Source organism: Lissotriton vulgaris, chromosome 11 (genome assembly GCF_964263255.1).
Source record: "Lissotriton vulgaris chromosome 11, aLisVul1.2, whole genome shotgun sequence".
NCBI classification, from domain to species: domain Eukaryota; kingdom Metazoa; phylum Chordata; class Amphibia; order Caudata; family Salamandridae; genus Lissotriton; species Lissotriton vulgaris.
This window is the reverse complement of record NC_141699.1, coordinates 729183167-729197717: the sequence shown is the minus strand read 5'-3', so window position 1 is coordinate 729197717 and position 14551 is coordinate 729183167. Positions and strand designations below refer to the sequence as shown.

The 14551-nt window shown below is 41.3% G+C and overlaps 1 protein-coding gene across 3 annotated transcripts in view; it reads left to right on the top strand.

Moving 5' to 3' along the window:
- The window catches only part of PROC (protein C, inactivator of coagulation factors Va and VIIIa), a 147438-nt gene that overhangs the window by 66454 nt on the left and 66433 nt on the right, over positions 1-14551 (top strand). For all 3 annotated transcript variants that reach the window (XM_086943819.1, XM_086943820.1, XM_086943821.1), the window contains 2 exons: positions 9766-9926; positions 12569-12593. In XM_086943819.1, the coding sequence (XP_086799945.1) occupies positions 9766-9926; positions 12569-12593 (186 nt within the window). The remainder of the gene's footprint in view (positions 1-9765; positions 9927-12568; positions 12594-14551) is intronic.

Genomic DNA, 14551 nt, shown 5'->3' with positions numbered 1-14551 from the left:
GGTGGGGAATACGGCTAATTGACTACAATTTCAAAATAATACACAAGCCCGGAAAGGAACACAACCTGGCTGACTACATGTCAAGACACCCCCTGCCACGTGCAGTGGAGGTGACCACAATGGCGGAGGAATACCTAAACTTTGTGCTGAAACACAACACACCAGCATCAATAAAGATGGAAGAACTGGAACGGGAAACAAAACAAGACCCTACCTTGCGAGCCATACAGAAGGTGACAAGACAACAACGGTGGAGGCATGTCAACAACAACAGCATTCTGGAAGAAGGGGGTAGTAAAAGAGGAACTTCTGGCGTTCAAAAAGATCCATTCAGAGCTCTCAGAAAGTGAAAAGGAAATCATGTTGAGAGGCACCACGATAGTGATGCCCCGCACACTGCAGAGACAGACGGTAGAGCTGGCCCATGAGTCACATTGAGGAATGGTAGCAACCAAGAAAATGCTACGAGAAAAAGTATGGTTTCCGGGACTTGACAGCATGGTCGAAGCAGCTATCATGCACTGCCAAATCTGCCAAGTGACGGGGCCGCCGTCCAAGCCAGAGCCACTTCAGATGTCTGAACTACCGAAGGCAGTGTGGACCGAACTGACGGCTGACTTCTATGGGCCCCTGGAGACAGGAAATTACCTGTTGGTGATAATAGATGAGTTCTCCAGGTTTCCAATTATAAGGCAGGTAGCGTCAACATTGGCAAAAGCAACGTTGCTGGTCCTGGACGATGTGTTTGCAGCATGGGACTCACCGCAGACATTAAAGATTGACAATGGCCCCCCATTCTCAGGCGAAGAGCTCAGAAGATTTATGGAATACCTAGGGATCCATCATCGGAAAATAACACCTCTGTGGCCACAAGCAAATGGAATGGCTGAACGAATTATGGAAACAATCAAAAAGGCGATACAGCGAGCAAAGATAACGCAAATATCGATAGGGCAAGCCCTATGTCAAATTCTGCGGGACTACAGGAACACTCCTCACAGCTCCACAGGACGGTGCCCCGCAGAAAGGGTGCTGGGGCGCTCGAGCAGGACCAGGCTACCACAAATAGAAGCAATGAAAAGTGTGGAGTGAAGCAACATAGCTGTCAGAGACAATGCAGCGAAGGCAAAAATAAAGGAGTACGCTGATCGGAGGAGGCACGCCACACCAACAAAAGTAAAAGATGGAGATACCGTGGTAGTGCGGCAAAGACAACTGTGGAAGTCGGACAGCGCGTTCTCAAGGGATCCTCTGACGATGACAGAAGTTAGGGGACCAATGATAACAGCATCAGCAGGGCGATATCACATCACGAGAAACAGTTCGCATTTCAAGGAATTAAAGACAAAGGACGAAGAACCGCAAGCACCAGTGCTGGAGGAAGTTAAACAGGAGGAAGAGGCACCAGTGGACAACTGAGAGACACTGCCGAGAAGGGAGTGCAAGAAACTACAGAGACTGATTCAAGAGATGGGAGATGACAGAGGCCTGTGAAGATCTCTCTCTCTCTCCCTCTCTCCCTCTATCTCTCTTTCTCTCTCTCTCTCTCTCTCTCTCTCTCTCTCTCTCTCTCCCTCTCTCTTTTTTTGTGACATATTTGTTTTGCAACAAGGGGGGAGATGTCGTGCCCAGACAGTGGGCACTAGGACCCTGAGTTGGAGCCAAGGGCAAGGGGACACCGGACACCACTTCCGGTCAGGGGAGGGGACAAGGACATTCAGAGGATGTCAAGCAGAGAAAAGGGTCAGGGGACATACATGCTGTACCACACGATCTAAATAAAGGTACCTTATAATCAGCCACCGCATCCTGTGTTCTCTAGGGGTTTGACGACACGACACCAACATATAAGATCTGAAGCAATCTCAAAAGTCTAAGCTTTTGTCCAAATGGACAACACGCTGCTTATCATCAGTGTAAGCATAGACATGGAATCCAAAGGACATTAAACGCCCTTCAAAAGGTGGCACATAAAGGATAAACAATGTGGGGCTGAGGGACGACTCTGAGGGAAAACACAGCTATGGGTTATGAAGGAGGAGTGCTATGGACCGAGAAGAACTGACTGAAATCGGGGGCCTACGAAAGATTGAAACCAGTCCAAAACTTCACCCCCTGGCCCTGCATGGTGATGTATGGTCAGAAGGATGTTGTGGGACACTGTGTCGAAGGCCGCAATCAGATCTAATAGGACCAGGGCCACAGAGCCTCCGAGAGCAACATTTTCTGCAAAGGAAGAAGAGGGCCCCTGGAAAAAGGGGAATAGGAAGAGGCAGAGGCAGTGGAAACTAACTCAAACTAAAGAACAAAAACCGCCAACCCTATATGTTTATATTCGTATACACCCAATGATATTACCTTATTCACAACAAAAACATTGAGCCAAAGAACATAATAGTCAAAAAATCTTAGTATCGTTTCTTGCCGTATTTTTTATTATTTTTTCTTTTTCAGTATATTTCTCTATATAATCCACAAATGTACTACTTATTTATGGAGAATTGTATATAGTACCACAGAAATACTCCTAAATCCAAATATAAACACATTTTGTACAGTAAAGTTGAACCAACGCTTCTCCACAGAACATACCAAAACTTCAACACACATTCATGCATATCCCAATCATTCCACACACATATATCAATTGATCCAACCTTTCAAACATACTAAACAACAAAACAGAGTACCACAGGAAGGAAATAAACACATCAAAGTATTTAAATTGTAAATCTAATCACATCATGAGAAGAATGTACCCATTTCATTACATTGCAGCAAATTATATACTCTCTTGTGGCAAACAATCAATGTATTCTGATTTATACTTTACAGGATTGGAATCTACCCATAGAACTGGAAATATTCAACTCTTTAAATAAGAAAATCTTCTTGGTGTTTCTTGTATTTTCTTTTGATGCAAATAATCTTCTGGACCCCACTTTAATAACACCAGCGCCTTTCGATGCCACACCAAATATAGTCAGCAACCTCCTTCATGGTGCAATGGATATAAGATTACAAAACAGAGAAAATACTGCGAGAAAATATACTAAGATTTTTTGACGATCATGTTCTTTGGCTCAGTTTATGCTGTGAATAAGGTTATATCGTTGGATACCAATATAAAGATATAGGGTTGGCGTTGTTTGTTCTTTAGTTTGAGAGATCAACTTGGTCTCCATGTTCAAAGATCTTTAAATCCAGATTGAAAAGAATTGAGGAAATTAGGCTTTTAATGTGACGATAGTTGTCTATGGACCCAACTTTCACGAATTTTTGGCGTGACAGGCAGGAGGAAAATCTGGAGGTAATTGGACAGGATATCTGGAATCCAAAGTAGACTTCTTCAACAAAGGGACAACAAGCGCTGTCTTGAAAAAAACGAAGGAGCCCTGCCAGAAATTAGGAATTGGGTGCAGATAAATGTGATTACTGATGTGATCAATACGGTAATGGGTCCCGAACTCATGGGTATCCAAATGTCTAGGGTTCTGGGCCCTGGGCATGGAGCTGGTGCAGATGGGCTTGTCTTTGTAGTGCCAGCGGTGTGCCTGCTGTGCGAATGCGAGGTAGCCATTTTTACCTGGTGTGAATAGTCTGCTAATTAAATTGCTTCCCAACAACTAGAGTGGGTACATCCAGTACTTTTGTGAAGTGGTACCTTTTTCATCTCTTACCCTCCAATAGCAATATGGTTTTCCAAAATTAGTTTTTAGTCTTGTTGGAGTAAAGTACCACCTCAGTTATTTTATAATTTTGCATGCTTTTTCTTTACATTGCAAACATGTTGCAGCCCTTTACCAACTTATATCTCGTGCTTTCCGGTATGGCCACATTGAGTTCCCACTTCTCCACATATGTGTTAATGCTCATAGGAAGCACCTCCAAGCAGTTTATAAAGTATTGCAATGCCCTTTTTCAGATTAGGTTCAGACCAAAGGACTTTAATCTGTGTTTTGCCTCTAGTTCCTCGACTTTGGTTTGGTCTTTCTGAGCCCATGTGGTAGTTGAGCCATTCTGTGTTATCTAATGGGGCTTCGTCGAAGTCCTCACACACTCCTCACCACCTCTGATCACCCCTCTGGTAAATAGATGGGGCAAACTGCCTCCAACTACGAAATCAAGGATTTGCCACCTCCCTGGTGGGAAATCTGTGTTATGCACTCTGGGGGTCATAGGAAATGAATAAGTCATGATGACTCCCACCGCAACCCATCACTACTGTGTCCAAGTATTCTAACAGAGTTGTGATTGATTCCAGTGTTTTGTTATTTGTGGGCCCATGTCTAAGACTGTACCCACAGTAAGCATTCAGAGGTATAGGTGAGCAGCCTCCTCTACCTATATCCAGGGCTTTGAGTGAGGCTTCAAAGACCATTTCGATGCCAACCTTTTCGGGGTGGCTTGGATATACATCCCAATATTCGGGAATTCCAGTCCTCCGTCATCTACAAGTCTAAAAAGTGTAGTTTTAGAGATGCTCATTGATTTATTGAACCATGTAAAGGCCATTAACTTCTTTAGAATATTGCAAATAGTTGCTTTCGAGAACTTCAGACTGTGCTATATACAAGAGCCTTGGGATGAACTCAGTTTTTATAGAGGAGATATGCCTAAACCACGATATTTCGAGTTTGCCCTATCTGTACAAATCTCTGTAGAGCGTGTCTTGGAAGTGAAGAACATTAAAAACATTCGGGTCTGAAATTGTTCGAGGAAGATACATTTCTTGAAACTTAACTCTTTAGTGCATTAAATTCCTAATTGTAGCTTGGCTGCACATTGCCATCTGTTGGGTCTGTGCAGTTCACCCCTTTTGACGTTGCCTGGCTAATTTTGAACCCTGTGACCCAAGAACCCGCTGCATTTCCACCACCAGAGCTGTGAGTCCGGTCTTGATTTAGGTTATGAAGCTTAACGTATCTTTAGTACTTGTTTGTACTGGTTGCTTCGGGTAGAGAGACCCCCAATGTCAGGGTTATCCTGTATCTTTCTGAGCAGAGGTTCCATTTTTAGGGCGCATAAGAGGAGTAAATGGGGCATCCATGGACGTCAATTCACCAAAAGGCCAGGGGTATAAGAAGTGACATTGCACTCCATTTGATCTTTACTGTGACTCTCTCACACATGCTTACACATGCAAACACATTCACACACTCGCACACATAAGCACACTCACACCCGCAAGCATGAATACAACATACATTTAACAGCATTTTTTACTTATCTTAACTTCCAGATAGGGTAATAGTCCAGCTTATGTTCTCCAATGTCAGGGTTATCCTGTATCTTTCTGAGCAGAGGTTCCATTTTTAGGGCGCATAAGAGGAGTAAATGGGGCATCCATGGACGTCAATTCACCAAAAGGCCAGGGGTATAAGAAGTGACATTGCACTCCATTTGACCTTTACTGTGACTCTCTCACACATGCTTACACATGAAACACATTCACACACTCGCACACATAAGCACACTTTCACCCGCAAGAATGCATACAACATACATTTAACAGCATTTTTTGCTTATCTTAACTTCCAGATAGGGTCATATGCCAGCTTATGTTCTCCATTTTTTATTATACCATTAGTGAATAATATTATTCACTATTTGTATAGTAAAACAATTGACAGAAACCAGGCAAGTGAAGCTCCAACCAGCGTCCCTGTGTTTCAGGCACTGATTTTGCCAGCTCTGAGGCCAGGGGTCGCAAATGCAGTGCCAGGGCTAGCACGGGTCAAGCCAGGGGCTATATAAAACTTTATAAATAAATAAAATAAATAAAGCTGCAACCCTTAAATGACGTACATTGGGACATCTCAAGACTCTCTAATCAATGGTATCCTGTCTGAGAGTTTGCCATTCTCTGTATGCCTAATGTTTGGGGTGATATAATTAGCTACGGTGAATGTTTTCATAGTTGCTCCCACTCCTGTCTTATCCAAAGATCAAAGAAAGATCCCCTCCAACTTATCAATCTCTGTTCCAGAGTCTGTGGTAAGGAGGATCTGCTTAGTGTGTGTTTGTTTGGCTGTATGAGTCTGGTCTATAACCAAGTGTATGTTAGCCTGCGTGGTTCTGACAAAGCGGATATTAAGTTTGGCCACACAATATTTAGTTGAGTGAGGGCTCTGATGACAATTTTAACATCAGTATTCAGCAGCACAATAGGCCTATACTAGGCACTATTGGTTGGGCCTCTGTCTGGTTTAAAACTCCTTTACTTTCCCTGCGTGAAGTAAATAGTTAAACACTTTTGCCAGTGGTTTTATCAGTATGTCTGTAAAAGATCTTTAAAATGAGGCTCATGTCTTTGTTCTCTGGCATGCTACTTATAGCCATCTTAACCTCAGAAGGCGATACAGGTTATTCCAGCTGTTTTAGGACTCCAAGTTTTACAGATGGTATTTGGAAGTCCCTCAAGTAAAATCTGAGTTATGCACTATCAATGCCTTGTGATATTCAGATAGAAGGAAACATCCCAGAACAGGTGCAAGATGCCTGTCATCGCACAAGCCTCTACTTTTTTGTTCACTAGGAAGTGATGTAGTTTCTAGTAGGTGAATTTTTGAATCTGTACACTAATAATTGGTCAGTCTCATCTTCCCACTTATGTTTCTGATTGATAAAGGGTAAGTTTTTGAGCACCTTCAGTGGTTTGAAGGATTTCAAATTCCCCTCTTTACTCGCACATGAATTTGAAAGTCACGTGCACCTCATCTCTCTTGTGTTGATGTTTCAGTTGACAAATCTTAACTCCTAACTCAGGTTTTCTTTCTTTTGCCAGGCATAGATAGGGGGTTGGGAGTGAGATTATCTACCTCTTATTATTGCCTTAGCTGAGTCTCAAATCATATCCCAAGTCACCCTATTTTGTGTGTATCTTGAAAATAATGTTCTAGTGCTTCTCTTTTTGAGACCTCCACTCTCGGATCTCGTACTGCAGTTCATAAAACTGCCATAATTGGTCTTTCTTCTGGATTTTTGGCAGACAGCCACACAATATGGCGACTGGGCAGTGATCCAAAAATATTCGAATCCCTATCTGTTCCTCTTGTACTAATAAGATGAAGGGAAAGTTCACCAGAGTAAAGTCTATTCTAGTATGAGTTGTCTAAGTGTCTAACGCATAATCCCTTTCTTTTGAGGTGTTGTGCCCTCCAGATATCTATTAAGGCCAGATCTTGTAAAGTTGGTTTCAGCAAGGTTGGTGTGACTTGCAGACAGGTTCCGAAGGATAAGCACTCTATCGTTGGGTGTCACATCAAAATGAAATCCCTTCTGATTATTATATCCCTACCAATGAAGTCAGGAATATGTAGAGGCAAAACATTTCTTCACATGTGTTTCGAGCAGACTAGGGTATGAGCGTAAGTTTGTTGTTTCTCAATATGCCTCTGACCACTCTACCTTATGTGTCTTTATATTGTCCTTCTTTTTCAGTGGGACATCCCTTTTTGACCAATGTGGCCACACTTTTGGTCTTGGTTGGTGCGGATGCATGGATCAGCCATGGGTACAAGTGCAAGCGCATACTTTCAGTGTCACCCTTCAATAAATAGAGTTCCTAGAACAATGGTATTTCTTTCGTATGTAACCATTCAAGCAGAACTAAGGCCCTGCTTGGTCAGAGTGATAATCCTTACTTTGGTCATGATAATGATAGAGACAGGTACTTCAGCAATGGGATGATCCACCTCAACGACATCATCACATCTTTGATAGGTTGGCAGGGTAACATTGGCCCCTCCCCCTCACAGTTTTGTACAAGTGTCACCACTTCATCATCACTGACACCCCGCCGCTGTCCAAACCTGCCATGGCTCCGTCCCTTCAATGCAACCATGTGCTAGGCGCCATGGAAGAGATGCATGAAGCTGAACTTATAGCCTGTTAGATAATGCTGTGATATGTTTAGTTTTATGACATTTTTCTATTTTTAAGATCTTTTGCAACCTCTTAGTTTTGGAGTGACTATCATTCTGATTCGTATGACCCCCCACCTGTGGTATTGTGTACACCGTACCATTAGCAAACAATATGAAAATTAAGCAAGTGTGAAAAACAAGTAGTTAAGTTGTACTTAATGTTGCCGACCAACTGGCAGCCAACCTGTGCCATAGTGACAAAACTGAGAAGTAGAAAACCGATAGACATTTATAAGCATTACCAACAATAACAGAGCGGTTGCAGGCCCTCGGTCTGTGGAACAGTTATAGTCAGAGGCTGTCAGCCAAATCATACAAACTAACATTCTGCCTTTGCTTCCAAATTCTAATATCGTTACCACAGTCAAATGTATACCATGTCACCACCATACCTGGATGAATGAATGAAATGAAAGCCTTCGTGAGGCTCACTGGTCGATACGGATGCCCCATTAGCCCTAATCGAAGGAGTGGTTGATTAAGACTCTCTCCAACTTGCTGTTATCGGAGGTATCGAGCCGTCCTATATTCTTTTTCTCCTGTATTCGAGCCTCCAATGACTTTCATGGAAATTGAGGACAATGCAACCTTGCAATCATTCCATTTCAGCTATGCAGTAATCACTTTTTCTGTGGTTCACTGATGCCCCACAAGCCACTCCAAACAATGGAGCTGAAGGCCTAGATTTACAAAATGACAAAAATGCTTATATCATGAACTATGCTAATCCTGTTAACTCCTGAGTCAGAATTACAACTAGTGTGCCGTTTTTACACACTTACCATGCACACATTTTACCAGCTAATACCCAGCAGGAATTTGTTCAGAGAAATACCTCAAGATTCTGAGTTTTGCAGCTAATAAGGGTAAAACATGCTGTATTACTGCATTATCCTCCACTTTAAGGCACAGAACAGGAAAGTAATGTTGTACCCAAGAAATACTGTACGTTGAGGTATGAGTTTTTATTGGGTCCGGTATTACTTCTGAAAGTACCAGGGCACCCAAATGTGTCCCTACAACAGCAGGACTGGAAAGGGTGACAAGGAGTAAAAAATGGTTGTAAGGTATATGGGAGTCATCCTGCTTGACTAAAAATGAGGGAATATCAAGTGGCTGCCATTCACTCATAGGCTTCAGATAGAAAATAGTGTACTATAGTTTTAGAGCCCGACAGATCAGGCACAACCGGCTATAAAAGGCCAGCTCCTTCGGCTCGGCCCTTTAAGAAGGGAGAGGGCCCTTAATGACCGGTAGAGCCCGCTATGCAGGGGTCTAGGGCTATTTGAAAATTCTGCCCTCTCTGGGTGAAATGTTCTCATAGCCCCTCGGGCTCCACAAGGCCTTTTGTTCACAGCAACAGCTGTGAACGCACATTGGAATGTTGAAGCTCCAGGCTTCTACTGGCCGCTTGTCTTCAATGGAGTGCTCAACATTCCAATATTCTAATAAACAATACAAGTAATGTTTGTGGGACTAAAGGACAACTAAGGAAAATTAAAGAGGAAGATTTGAATGTAGTGAGGAAAATTACTTCTGTATTTTCTGCATTTAATTTACAGTGCTTGGATTTTGCACTTTATTAAATTTCACATAAATGTCATAAAAAGATGTCTACGTTTGCAAAACAGTGTTTATAATATATAGAAGGGGCATGTGGTGTAGAATTTTGACAGTATCATATTGAGTAGATGTTGCAGTACTTATGATCCTTCTAAAATGGCACTGCCTACTACATGTACATATGTTGAAGTATGTAGGGGTCACCTTTTTATAAAGATTTGACATATTGGTGGTCACTTATGTCTTAAAGAATTTTGGCTCCACTATTTTATAGTCTTTTACAGCAGCCAAGAGGCAAACCGGGTTCTGAAGATTAGGAAGCGGGCCAACTCTTTCCTGGAGGAGCTAATGGCAGGTTCTCTCGAACGAGAATGCATAGAAGAGCAATGTAACCTGGAAGAGGCCAGTGAAATTTTTGAAACTCGGGCAGACACGGTAAGGATTAAAAGCAAGAACAATTTTCCATGTGCAGCAAGAATGTGTAGATTTCACTGGATTTTATTCACTGTTATAATTTGAAGGACTCTTAGATCTGTTGCTCGTAGTCTTGTAGCAGGCACTGGCTCATGTCTTTCAATTTTTAAGGTCACACGTGTGGTTATACACCAAATGTGACATTTTTTTCTCAGCTGTAACTATTGACATGAGATCTAAGCTTTTCCTAGGGACTGATCTGGCAAAGTTCTGGAAATTGATTGTCATAGTACACACGTTACCCCTATAATGAAGCGAGTTTGCCATCTTTCTGAAATCAAACAAAACCTAACACATTGTCGTGTTCTAATCTAGGACCCCGATCGATACTGTGACCTTATGCCCCTATACGGCTATAATCCATTCATACCCCTATCATTTAGGACCTCACAACCACTTTTCTGGGTTCACACTGTGAATCTCCCTCCGAAGATGAATCTTGCAAAGATGATTTCATTTTTTTTAATTTATTTACTTTGTGTATGACAAGCATGGCACACAGCTAGTGGCCTTTTCAGGAATCTTTGCATTGGTTGAGGGTTGAAAGGGGACTTCTGCTGACTTTTGCGGGATCATAATATCCAAATGTTCTTGATCCAGCTTTTCCTTGGGAGTTAGGTGTTGTGTGATAACACTAGTGATTTCAGAAAGTAGTCGGGTGGATACAGTTAGAATCCTCTGATGTTTTGCAGTTGACCAAACTGGTTGGCTCATAAGAAGTGTTTGTACTATTCATTGGGATCCACTTGTGAAAAATGGAGGTAGTTAAAATGGCTTAATCAAGTAGTGGGTACATCACCCCACTTACCAGTTAAAACCTGGCTGGCACCATAAACAATTTCAGCTATCTTCATTCACAACCGCATTACCAACTTCTTCCAACATACACTGCTCCAACTTTTGTAGTATCTTTCACCAGCTCATCCTCAGACATATATGCACAAGCATAAAGTATTATTTTAAATGAGGAGCCTTACAGAAGCACTTGAGCTAGTCTTCAGGTCCCTCTGCTTTAGACATTTATACATGCTTTCTCATGTTCCTTTCTCACAACCGTTTCTTCAGCAAATTAGCAACAACCTTGTTTACGGGGACACCTGATATTAGAGTGGAGGAGACCTGGGTCGAGGCAGAAGGAATGGGAGGTCTAGTCATTTCTCTCACCATAGGTTTAGACATTCTGAATTGTTTTCACATTGTGTCCTGAACTCATAAAATAATTGCAAAGATTCAGTGGTTCCACCCTATTGTTCTCGATGGAGGGAACAGGGCAACACTATCGAACATTCTCATGTTGTTTAATGGGATAGAGGCAAACCCAAAGCCACGTTTGAATGGCACACCTTCTGGCTACCTCAACTCAAAGGAAATACATTTAGTTATTGTTTCCAGAGCCCCACGTTTTTTAGGATTTTTTCTAAGTAATAAATAGCTGAAGGGGTGTTGGTCATGGCAGCATAAACTCGCCTCGAGCGGAACATGCCAGGAGAATACTAAATCTCACTCTCCAAGAAGAGAAATTGGTGGTTTTACACTGGCACTCTGTATGACCTATTTGGGAATTAATAATATGATAATTAACCTGGTTGTTTAAAGTAATCTACCTCTAGCGATAAAGACTTGAACAAGATGTTCCCTTGCCATGATTCCAATTTTTCGCAGCTTTCATCTTCCTACCGAAAGCACACACTGCTTCTCCAACTGTTCCTTATTGTTTAGGGGTTTTAGGTCTGAATAGGGCCAAAGTTGTGCCTCGGCCGACAGCTGTCACTCTCTTAGGCGCTCTTTACCTATTAATATGTACCACAAAAACACTAGCCTCAGAAGAATAGGATACACCAGGAATTGCTTGTATTCTAAGCTCTCCTCATGAAATATTTTATATTTTCTGCAAAAAGATCAAGACACCAAGGGCAGATTTACTTAAAAGTATGACTACACAGCGTTGTAATTATATTACTCTGTGCTGTCTTGTCACCTTATTGATGCTCCTCTAAAGCACAGATATGGCCCACATGTTAGGCTATTATCTTCCCAGTGGGTGAGATGGCACCAGTTCAGGTATTTGTTCAGTAACTGACTCTTATCTGTGCCAAGCGTATCCCTCGAAGGATTTACCGCCAGTTTTTGTAAAGTTTTTTTGCTTGTTGGTGAGTGAGGAGGGACACTACAGCAGGTTAAACCCCAACTGGGGTATATTTTTCCTTCTTGGATTATGTCATGTTATGAGTTATATACCACTTCATTTCCTACCACATCAGACTTAACCGTAGGATGATACAAAGATGGCTTGGTGAGTTAAACTCTCACTACAGGCATCTGCAGTGATCTGACAATCAAGCATTTAAATCCCTTCGATTCCAATTCAGAATACCATCTCTCTGGTTAAGGTAAACTTAGAACCTTTAAAATAGGTGATAGTGACCCAGTACTTACAGTGCTGTCAAACGGCGAAAGGTGCTATATAAAAACATATTATTAGTAGTAACAACAGATTATACCATTTAGAACTATAATTGAAGCATTATCAGATGCTACTACATCATGTTGTTTCTCAATTTTACCCTCAGTGAGACATGACGTGTCAACTTTTGTCTTCACAGCTCAGCTTCTGGTCTAAGTATTTTGGTAAGTAACTTATTTGTGCTCTATACTTTGATTTTATACTTCATTACAGTTTTTTGTTTGTCCCTCTTTAACTGATAATATTGATGCGGTAGCCGATACGCGCTGCTGCTCCCCGCTAGGATGTGTGCAGGTTGTGTGGCTGCTAAGTCTGAGGGCAACAGCTCAGTGGATCAACCTAGGTGTATACAAAGAGAAACACACGAGCTACACACTGGTTGTAAAAACAGATTTTATTCAAGCCAGGATAGAGTTATGAATAAAAGATTAATCCTGTGGCACTGTGGTGTTTGTCATTTGTCCATCCTGCTTGTCTGCACCTTAGACAATTGATGCCTTACCTTAACACATCCTCTATTCTAACAAGCATTTGCAATGCAATAGGTCTCGCATTAGGACAGTTTGAGCTATTGGTATTGTAAATGACACATTTTTTATTTATGTGTTGGTTTTGAAAATAGCGAAATTAATAGCTTTGTCATTTACAATGCCAATAGTTATAACTATTGCAGGTGACACCTATAGCATTTGTAATGTAATATTTGTTGTATTTACGTGACTTCGATGTATTGATATTACAAATAACAATGGCTTTTAATTTTTTTAATAATTAATACTTAAATAAAAGTTATTGTAATTTATAATGGCAATAGCTTAAACTTTTGTAAATCATTTTTGTGAAGATTAATTTTTTTAATAAATTGCATTCAAAATTAAATGGATAAAGTTACCGTGTTAGGTAAAGATAACAGAATGCATATGCTGTATAATATAGTGAACTGTAAGATGTGTTTATAAACCACGTTCAATGCCAAATCTACTGCCACACTTGTAATAACGTCCACACAGTCCATTGCAGTAATGTGGGATAATATAATTCATGGCTAAACACTTATAAGGTCCCAAAGGCAAGACCTATTGCATTGCAAATACTTGTTATTGTTGTGTTGTTTGATCCCTGGGATCTAATGTAGTTTATAGAGGTCTATCAAAGTTATTTTCTCCGACTTTAAATTGTAAGTTCTTTCAGCATGTCTAAGATGTCTGACTGTGTATTATGCTTTACCTAGTTTTCACAAATGACTTTGTTGCAGTCGGGAGTCAGGAATGTACTTTATAAAACCCTTAATCAACATATTAATATATAAAAATGGCACTGATGTTCTTTTCTACTGTCCTCTACTAACTAGCCATATGGGCAAGTTTGCCAGTGGAACAGCTGGACTGCGATGGCCAAATTCTAAACCAGCTTCTGATAGCCAAGTAGCACTCTGCAAGCCAACAAGTAGGATGTAGAAATGGGGAGAGGATGTGGCTAGAGCGTCGGCCTCGAGGCTGGGGAGCAGGGGTCTAGCCTCGGCAAGGGATACTCAACATCTATGATTCTGGGCAAATTATTTAATATCCCCATGCTTCTAACAAAATGAATGAGTCAGTTTGTAATGCAAACGTAAAGCTCTCTGACTGGGTCAAGTTCCCGCTATATAAAACTCCGAAAAAAAGTCAAACATACACAAAAGGATCTTATTAACAAAAGTGCCAAATCCCAACATTTAATCTAATTTTTGAATGGGAAAGAACAAAGCACGCACAAGTGTAATCTCTGTTATCAAATGGAGAGTACACCTTAAAATGGAAAGTGTGTCTTAAAATGTTCTTCATCAGTCTATTCTCGTATATATTTTTATTGCGGCGCGTGTTTATTTCTTTGGCCAGTAAGCATATGGTAGAATTAAAGATGTCACTGAGATGTGCGAATCCCTCACATGTTATTACACATTTCTGAGCTCCACACTCACACAGGAAAAGTAGGCCAACAGAAATTCGCTGTATTAACACTTATTTTCAGTGCAAAAATACAGACGAGTATTCTCCATAACAAAGCAAGGTTCTTACCAGAGAATGCGACTCCTTCAGCCCGCGCTGCTGTGTGATGGAGGCGAGTGACACTGACACGGGCC